The following is a 9,677-nucleotide window of genomic DNA, read 5'->3' as shown; positions in this document are numbered from 1 at the left end:
GACTGTTGTCTGAAACTTGGGCCCTGTCAAGAACCTGGGGCCCAAGGCTGTACTGCTACCCTTGACTATAAAAGCTATTTACAAGTCAGTTCAAGAGCTCTAGCATGCTGACAGTTGTTTTGTAGTTTCAAATATATATAAATGTGTAAATGTAAAGTATTCTTTTATTATTTTTAGGTATTTGTTAATGGAGGATGTGCTTCTCAAACACCTTAATTTCAAACAGGAAGCCCAGAGAGTGCAAACACTGAATCTCCCAGCTCCTTATTCCATAGAAACATAACTGAAGGTGTTAGAAATGGGAACTATGGTTCAGATAGTATCCTGTATTTGAATAGTGACGTCGTATCAAGGATGCAAGAGAGCTTTGGCTCCTGAACTTAGATAACTGTGAAGTGTGAAGGATAGGAACTTCTGTCAGGTTAAGTTAGGAAACCAACTTTTATTTATTTTTATAATGAGTGCACTTAACAGTTTAAGGGGGGAAAGAAGAATGGATGAAAGCAAGTCTGCTGAGTGACATTCTGCAAGTAAGGTAATAGTTGAAAAGTTTTAAGGTTGCTTCACATCAAAAAAAGCATTTTTGTTTTCCTTTTGCAAGCACATGTGTCCGCAACTGTGCAGTGAACCAGTTCAGTGAACTGGTCTGAAAAAAAAAGGAAAAATAACCTTTCTGATTTTGCTCACTGTGCAGTCGTACAAGTGCAAGCAGAAGGAGGGAGAAAGCCAGGGCAGGTGCGTGTACTTTTAGTGGAAGTACTGGCTTATCCTGTGTTTTGTCTGCAAGAAGTTGTGGCTGAAGGCAATTGCTCAAGTACTTGCATTAAAGAAGTTCTCAAGGTATTTTTTTAAACTTATCTGCAGATACTGTGGTACTAAGAGGCCTTACAGGTAGAAGCAGGTGAAATTACATGCTTTAGTGTCTACACAAGTTGTTTTAAGCTTACGTAATCTATTGATTACTGTCTAGCTGTGGGCCTTTTGGAAAGTTTAGAACCATAGGATGTGTAGTAAAATTAGAGGAGAAGCTTTGAAGACTGAATGTATCTTCATCATGTTTTTTGGCTCTCTTGGAACATGTTTTGATTCCCAGACATCCATGGTCTGAAAGTTGAAATAGATTGTGAATATATTATTGATCTTGCTTGTTATATTAATCTCTTTCTTTTTGTCAGTAATACAAAACATGAGTGACTCGATTTCTCTATCCGATTCCATCATATATAATCTCCTCTATTCTGTTTGAAGAGGTGGAACTTTATATTCTGTGTTTCTAACAAAGTCGGAGTAGTTTAAATAATGTGAGCAAGTATATGAAACGGTGGGAGTTGTACGGTTTCATGTCTGGGTGTTAAAGCTACACAATGCATGATTGGTTTGAATAGGAATGAATACAATTATATACAACCACATAATTGTTTTTGTATTTAAGGTGCGTATAGCAGCAAAATTCATAATTCATGCTCCTCCTGGGGAATTCAATGAGGTGTTCAATGGTAAGTATCTGTCTGCTCTGTCCTTTCATTTAAGGCATCTATATCCAAAATTGTATTGCCAATTACTCTCCTGAATTTCATGTAGCTTATATTTTAGCAGCTCACTTGCTGTAAGAGCTGGCTTTGTAGCTTGTCATAATAAGCTTTGCAGTCACAAGACAGCTTGGAGTTTAAATGCAAAAGGAGGAAAGTACCACTTTTCTTTGTGATGTGAGAATGAGCTTTCTTTCTGTTTTTAATCAGTCATGAATTAACAGTTGCTAGGGTGTTTGTTTAGAAGACACATGTACTCTTTTTTTTTTTCAGTCTTTGATAGGCAATTACATTTTTCAACAGAAATTAAACTAGCTGAAATTGAAATGGTCTTTTTTTTAAAGAAGGAATATAATTACAGATACTTAACCTTGAATATACAAAGGACTACTGCTTAATGCCAGTTGTGGAAAGAATATTAATCTTCTCCAAGCATTTTTAACCCTTAAATTCTGGGCACATTTCATTTTACTGAGTATTGGTAAGCTGAAAGGAAACTTGAAATTAGCTTCTCTCAACTATTGTTGCCTGAACTTTACCTAAGATGTTATTTTTCTTTAAAAATTTTGTTTGTCTTGCATCAAGATACATGGGCATAAATACCATGCAAGAAGGCATACGTTTTGTAGCTGGAGCTTACAAATAGCTCTGGTGCTATTTAAGTAAAGAAGTACGTTTAGTATACTAAACTTTTAGTCAGTGTCAGGCTAGAGAGAACTTAAATTTGTTAAAGAATGTAATGTTTTTAGAAATACTTTAGTTAAATTGTGACCAGCTGATTATTATTTAAACTTAGCTTGTACTGCATTTGTGAAACAAACTGTTGGTGAGCAGCTCATTAACCCAGCTCCCTGAAGGTTAATACAATTTCTTATAGCAGTACTGCTATAACCTTTATTGTTAAGCTAGTTCATAGTTGCAACTACCTGCTCAATAACAGAGTATAATATGTTGGAAAACACGTAACAAAACATTTGATCATAAATGCGTGACCGGTGTTCAATGAGATTCAGACTGACTTAAAAAAAAAAAAAGAGAGAAAGCTTTAAATTCCAATTCTGTAAACTGTGATTTTGTTTGTTTGGTTTGGCGTGGGGTTTTTTGGGTTTGTGGGGTTGGGGTTTTTTGTTTCAGGTGTTTTGTTGTTTTGTGTTTTGGTTTGGTTTTTATTGTGGGTTTGGTTTTTTTTTTAAGAAAAAATACTTCAATATATTCCGAATTTTTTTCACTTGCACATATCTTGGGAATCTTCAGAAGAGTTTAAAATGTTATAGTGAGACTAATGATCAGTTTATGATCAGTGCATTAAATTGTTATTAAAATACTGCCTAATAAATAATAAGGCAGTAAATCAAGTACATAAATGACAATTTACTGCATAGTAAATATGAAGTCATTCTGAGGAGAGCATTGACTTTATTCTATATTCATATGTTTCTTGTATGATGGTAGGAGAAATGGTATTGTGATATATTGTGCTCTGACTACTAAGTGTCATTAAGGAACAAAGAGCAAAAATGGTAAGGCTTAAAAAAAAAAGTACAACACATACCATATTAGTGTCATCAAAATACAGTAACCACTACTGTCAATACAGTGTGAGGACTTTGGTAGTTTGCATCTTAAAAGTGAACTCAGTTGAATCCTATGCTGTTCTCAATTCTCTAAAAACTGGGTTGACAGATTCCTAGAGCTGTCACACAGCCTGTAGAATATGGCTTGTATCTGCTTACCAGATTGTGTTGGAAGGGATCCATTTCCTTCTTGTTTTGTTCAGTCAAAATTATGAAAAATGAAGCAATAAGTATCCTACCTAGTAATCTGTATGGGTATGGGGAGGTTTGTTGGTTTTTTGTTTTGTACAGTCTGACATTTGTTATGTGACCGAAACAAGTTTCTGAGTTAACTGTACTTTTATGTTGTAAATATCTCTTTTCAGATGTTCGATTGCTGCTTAATAATGACAATCTTCTCAGGGAAGGAGCAGCCCAGTAAGTACCAGATGCCACATACTCAGTTGCATGAAAGCAAGATGTTTTTCAGTAAGACTTTTACTGTCAGTAAGTGATTCATTTAAAAAGATGTGTGCGTGGCAAGTAAAACCCTATTATGTGTGTTGTGCATCTTTGATCAAGATTAAATTCTTGGCAGAGGAGAGATCTGTATTGTATCCTAATGATTAGAGCAACTGTTTTGGAAATGGGTGACCTGGATTTTGGAACTAGTCTCCACCTTTTTGGATTTCATTTTCTGTTTCTTGGTACATGTTATAGGCACTGAATATCTGTAAGATACTGCTTCCTTAGACCCTACTTTTGTATCAAAACATTATGCCTACTGGTTTTTATGCCAAAATTAGTTTCATCTGTAAGAATGGAGATGTCTGGCTTAGTAGGCTGGATCCCTGTGGAATTTAAACTTTATCTGTTCCTCCAGTTTCTATGGGTTGCTGTAAAGCTTATGTGTTTGTCTGTCAAGTTACTTTTGGACATAAATCACTGTGTAATGGTGGTTGGAATCTGTAATATGAGCACTGAACGAACCAAGGTGATTTCAAGAATTTGGGCTTGCTAGATGATGAAGCATTGATATAATTTTTTTTTAATGCATCGTTACCCAAATTATTAGCTATTATTTAAATCTCTCACAGCTACTAAGGAAAAAGACTGTGCTTGATGCAGGCTTTTGGTGTTTTTTTTCTCTTGTAGTGCATTTGCACAGTACAACTTGGACCAGTTTACTCCAGTAAAAATTGACGGTTACGATGAACAGGTATGAATACAATGAAATACTTGCAATGTTCCTTAAACTGTTAAAGATGTTCTGGTATTGGAACATATCTTGGCAAGAAAATGAAAAGAAATGCATCTTCCCTGCCAAAATACAGAGATTATGGCCCTCCAATACTACCAGTTCCATAAGTTGATCATTTAGGGCATCTAAAGAGCTTGAAATTTCATTCTGTGGTGTTGTCGTGAATTCAGTCAGACCTGATTTGGAGCTGTAGAAACAATTTGCTCCATCTTTAGTACTAGAAGACATGAATTTCTATATTGCATTGTTTGTTGCAGTAAGAGGGTAAGATTCAGGATATTTTTTTCTGAGTCAATTTGTCATGTTAGCCTTGTCCTCTCTTGCTATATGCATGTTTTGTCTAAAATGTGAGTCTTTGGATAGGAGTAAGCTCCAGTTAAATGTAGGATATAATTAGATTTGGCATGGTATTTTTTTCTTTATTCAATAGCAAATGTTATTAACTAAAATTTTATAATACAGGTTTTGATAACAGAACATGGTGATTTGGGAAATGGAAAATTTTTGGATCCCAAGAACAAGATTTCTTTTAAATTTGATCACTTAAGAAAGGAGGCTACTGATCCTAGACCCCACGAGGTTGAAAATGCCATAGAATCCTGGAGAAATTCAGTTGAAACAGCAATGAAAGCATATGTGAAAGAACACTACCCAAATGGTGTCTGCACAGTAAGTACTAAATTATATAACCACTATACCACTGTAGATAGAAGTTTAAAAGTGTAACTCTCTGTAAACCAGGAAGATAGGCAGTTTCAACTGTAAAGAATTTAGTCCTGTCAAGGGTTCACACAGGGAAATAAGGGAAAGCTTCAGAAGTTTAATATTTCAGCTATTGGAAGCCATTGCTAGTGGGTGGTTACTGCAGGTCATAGTGAAGACTTAACTCCCAGTTCTGAAGAATTTTTATTTAAATTTCTTAAAGCGTTAAGACTTTCTGTAGACTACTGCAGGTTGATCCCGTTGATCGTGGCTACCTGGCTGGCTACTTTAAAAAAAAAAAAAAAAAAAAAAAAATTCCGTAAGATACAAATGTCTGTCTTGGCTTGGTTTACTGACAAAACTGTCAGTAAAACAAACTGTTTTCTCTCCATCACATCTCCGATATATCGAAGTGCTATATTCTTACCACTAGAATCACTGGGTTCTGATGGCTTCTTAAAATAAAACCTCTCACTCTGGACCAAAACAGCACTCATTTGCTGTTAGGAGCCCTATGACCATTTGAAGTTCAGCAAACTGATCTAACAGTAGCCGTCCTGTGCTTTCCATTTCTGATGGAAAAATTAACTAGCCAAAAAAAAAAAGAAATCAGTTGCTGAGTTAACAAGTTGAATTGGATTCTCGGGCAGTCAGATGAGTGCCCCCTTCTGTAAAAGAAACCAGATTGCATGTTCATTGAGATCCTTTTTAGTAGTATTTGATTTTAGGGGATAAAGCAGAACAGAGGACCAAAACCACACTTTTAATCACCTTTTTGCTAGTCCTATAAAGGCTTAGATCATCATTTAGTTGTAGAATAACTGGTATCTGAAACCCAGCTGATAATATATATTGTCACAGCAGTCACTGCTATAGGCTTAAAATTCCTATAGTTGCAGAAAAATCAGTTCCCAGTATATAAAATTTCAGTTAAGATGCTTGACCTTCAGATTTTCTAATCTTAAATTTTTCTGCATTGTAATAGATACTTTTGTTTCATGTACTAAATATTATGTAAGAACCATAGTGGTTATAAAATTACATTTTACAGTTTATGTAACGATAATAGAACTAGATATCTCTAAGCAGTTTGAGCAAGACAGATACTGAAACTTTAACTCTGGTTTTTTGGGGTTTGTTTTTTTTTGTTTTTCCTTTCTAATCAAGGTGTATGGTAAAACAATTGATGGACAGCAGACCATTATTGCATGCATAGAGAGCCATCAGTTCCAAGCAAAAAATTTTTGGTAAGTTTCTGTATGGATACAAATACAGTAAAATACAGCAAACTGAATAACTGCACTAGTGCCATTATGCTCATAATCCTTAGTTCAGCGAAGGAGGTGCATGCACATCTTGCATGTGACTTTTTTCTCCCTCCACGCCACCCCAAGTTTTTCTGCCAAAAGTATGTAGAAATCTCTTCCTTTGTGGTAAGTAAAATGGCAGACTGCACATCTGCATCTCCTTTGCAGAACTTTGGGAACTTCATAAGATTCTTCATGACTCTTCCAGTTTATCACACCAGCACCAATACCCATGCCTGTGTTCCCTCATAGTTGCTTCTGCTTGTGTGGCTTCCTTTGTGACTGACAGACTAAAACCAGCTCCTTCTAGTTTGCAGACATGCAATTCTGCATGTCTTGGAGAAAGGAGGTGACCAAAGATTAATTTACTGTAGGACTTGAATCATTAATTTTTGGGTGAGGTAGATAAAGGTGATCTTGGATGAAATGAACTCTTATAAACTGCAGCTTGAGAGAGACATTCCCCCCCCCCCCCCCCCCCGTGCTTGGTTGAAAGATGTTTTCCACAGTCTGGAGTGAACTTTGGATAGCTCCTTGCAGGAACCTGGCCAGAGTTGAGATAAATATCACAGTATTGGAATTGGGTTAAGGAAGTATCTCCTAAAGATAGCTAATATATGCAGTTGTCTGAAGAAATGTTTTTCATTATTATTTTATTTGCTATTTTGCATCTGCTTGAAATTATATTTAGCAGTCCCACGGGTAATGAATGGAAGTGCAGAAATTTGTTTTCTGATGCTGAAGGTGAATATTACATATGCATAGTAATTTCAGCATGTGTCTGTATCAGTTAAATGATTTGCCCAGTATACTGTTCCATAGACTTCAATTGAATTTGCATGGTTAATACATAATTTTTCCTACTGACTTAAACTTGACTAGTTAAGTCTGCATGTTTTACATCAGTATTAAAAGTAACTTGAAATAATACTGATTTTCTTTTTAGTTTGGAAGTATGAATGAATTTTGGTATTCCAAATAGTTACTTTTATAAAAAGACTAAAATATTAAAGAGGAGGAACAGATATGCAACAACCTTTTATAGATGGAGAAAGTCTTTCTTGAAAGTTTTCTTTAATAAAGTTATGGTCAGACATCTATGCGTAAATATTTGCCATGTTTCTAAGAGTTTTACAGGGGGATAGTCAGACTAACTCTCGTTCTTAGCAAGTTTTAATAAATGCATATTGGTTTGGGGGATTTGGGGATGGAGGAATAAATTCAAAGTTAACCAGGGTCCTCACTTATCCAGCTGTATGTCTGGATATCCAGCCCAAGCCACAGCCAGTATTTAATCTCAAGGTGTCCCAGCTTTTTAGGCATTTGGAAGGCTGGCAACCTATCATGAAAGCAAGTTTGTCGGATGATAGAAAACCAATACATGCTAAACAAAAATGTTCTATGAATTTCTGAAATACTATCAACATAGTAGGATAGATGGTTTATTAAAGAATGTGAAGGAAAAGGAAGGACAGTTAATGTCTTGCAAAACATCTTAAGTCAGCAGAGGTGAATAAAGTAATGACACATTTTTAACTTAGAGCATTTCCTACAGAAGGATCCTTCTGAACTTGAACTCTTTTCTTGGAATAGCATCTTAATGTCAAGGACCACAAAGTGACTAAGAAGCAAACAAATCTGTTGGCTAGTCATTGAATCCCATGCATCTAAAAACTAATATTGTACCTAAAATGTAGTTCAGCACGTAAGCTTTCTTATAACTAATGGGTTCATCTTAAGGCTACCAGTAATATTAGTGTCACTGAGTTGGGTGACCCTTGCAGTTTTTATAGAGATGCCAACAAGCTTCTGAATTGCCTTAGTCTGAATTTTCAGTGATAATCTATAATTTGGATATTGTCTGAAATAATAACCAATGGCTTTATAATAGAGTTAACGTTGTTAGTATCTAAGATGTGTCGATATAGATCCATTAGTAGGTGTTAATCTTAAAGTCTTTATCTCTTTCTCTCCCCTTGTTGAATGCACTGGAACCTACACCTAACATTAGTAGGATTGGAACTCATAGTATCAACTTTCTTTCCTTCTTTAAGTGCAAAGGAGAAATCGAGAGACAGCCACGGTGCATTCTTAATATAGCTCTAATGTACTAGCCTTCTAATCCACTAACTTCGTAACTAAATAAGAAAATGTCTAGTCTACAGGAAAGAAATCAGGTGAAACTACAATCTCCCCATACTGTTTTCCAGATGTTTGAAACTCCCTTTAAGCAATTTGGCAAGGCTATTGAATTTGTGGAAGGAAACTGGAAGGAAATAGTTGTCCTGGAACAGAAATGCTAGAAGAGCTGAAAGGCCTAGTTACAGTTCAGCATAGCGGAAAGTCTTGCTACTTTAATATTCCCTCCATTCAGGTTTTCCATAGCCTGATGTGAAGTGTGGCTTCAGCTGATCCAGCAAGTCGGCCAGGTCCCAGAAGCAAAATATTGACTATATATACTTAGTTAATAATAAGGGAGGGAAAGACCATTGGAGGCTTTAGGTATTTTCAGAAGTTAAGTCCTATCGTTAAAAGGTCCTTGCTAATAAATCTCCTTGGTCCACATCCAAAACTGAGGGTAAATATTTTGGGAAACTGTTCTCTTCTGAACTGGTTTCAGGGCTGAATCTTTAGGGAACGGTTTTGCATATTTCATTCTCTGTTTTCCTTTGACTGTCAGTTGTATGTTATGGTTTGGGGGTTGTTTGTTTTTTTTTTCTTTAACCAGTGGGGTGACATCTGATTTCTAATTTATTTTTTTAAAGGAATGGCCGCTGGAGGTCAGAATGGAAGTTTACAATCACCCCTTCAACCACTCAAGTGGCTGGCATCTTGAAAATTCAGGTATGCTTATCTCAAACTGTGTCCTGATCAGTAAAGTCTCCAGTTATTATCAAGGGAGACTCAGGCCAGTGTATTAAGTATTCTAAGAGAATTTGGTGACCCAGTAAGCAAAGCAGAAATGCCCATTCAGTTAAGTGTTAGTGACTTAATTGCATGTTTACCTAATCCTTACAAACATAAAATATGTGTTTAATGTAATGATTTAGAAGACTTCAGAAGGTGTGTTCACCTCAGCTAGACATATATCTTTGTGGTTTATTGTTTCTTGACTTCACAGTCGCACAAGCCTTTCCTGAGGGTAGGCCCTTTCTGAAGTAGAACTTTTTTCTTTTTAACTGATAATAGCAGGGGGTTTTTTGTTACCCACCCTATTGTTCAGAAAGGTGGGAGCCTTTGGTTTCAGTCATTCCACCATCTGAAATTTTTGAATCCGCGTCTCCTTCATTCGGAATTTGCCCTTCCTGTTGGCTTTCAGAAAAGA

At 35.9% G+C, this 9,677-nt stretch overlaps 1 protein-coding gene across 1 annotated transcript in view; it reads left to right on the top strand.

Moving 5' to 3' along the window:
- Positions 1–1,387: 1,387 nt before the first annotated feature.
- Positions 1,388–9,677, top strand: part of CAPZA2 (capping protein (actin filament) muscle Z-line, alpha 2) — a 17,788-nt gene continuing 9,498 nt past the window's right edge. The window contains exons 1-6 of the mRNA XM_009324056.1: positions 1,388–1,496; positions 3,469–3,520; positions 4,238–4,301; positions 4,806–5,012; positions 6,213–6,292; positions 9,118–9,196. Coding sequence (XP_009322331.1) covers positions 1,388–1,496; positions 3,469–3,520; positions 4,238–4,301; positions 4,806–5,012; positions 6,213–6,292; positions 9,118–9,196 — 591 coding nt within the window. The remainder of the gene's footprint in view (positions 1,497–3,468; positions 3,521–4,237; positions 4,302–4,805; positions 5,013–6,212; positions 6,293–9,117; positions 9,197–9,677) is intronic.

Source organism: Pygoscelis adeliae, unplaced genomic scaffold (assembly GCF_000699105.1).
Source record: "Pygoscelis adeliae isolate BGI_AS28 unplaced genomic scaffold, ASM69910v1 Scaffold24, whole genome shotgun sequence".
Taxonomy (NCBI): Eukaryota; Metazoa; Chordata; class Aves; order Sphenisciformes; family Spheniscidae; genus Pygoscelis; species Pygoscelis adeliae.
Note: the sequence above shows the minus strand (reverse complement) of the source record. Positions and strands in the feature narration are given on the sequence as shown.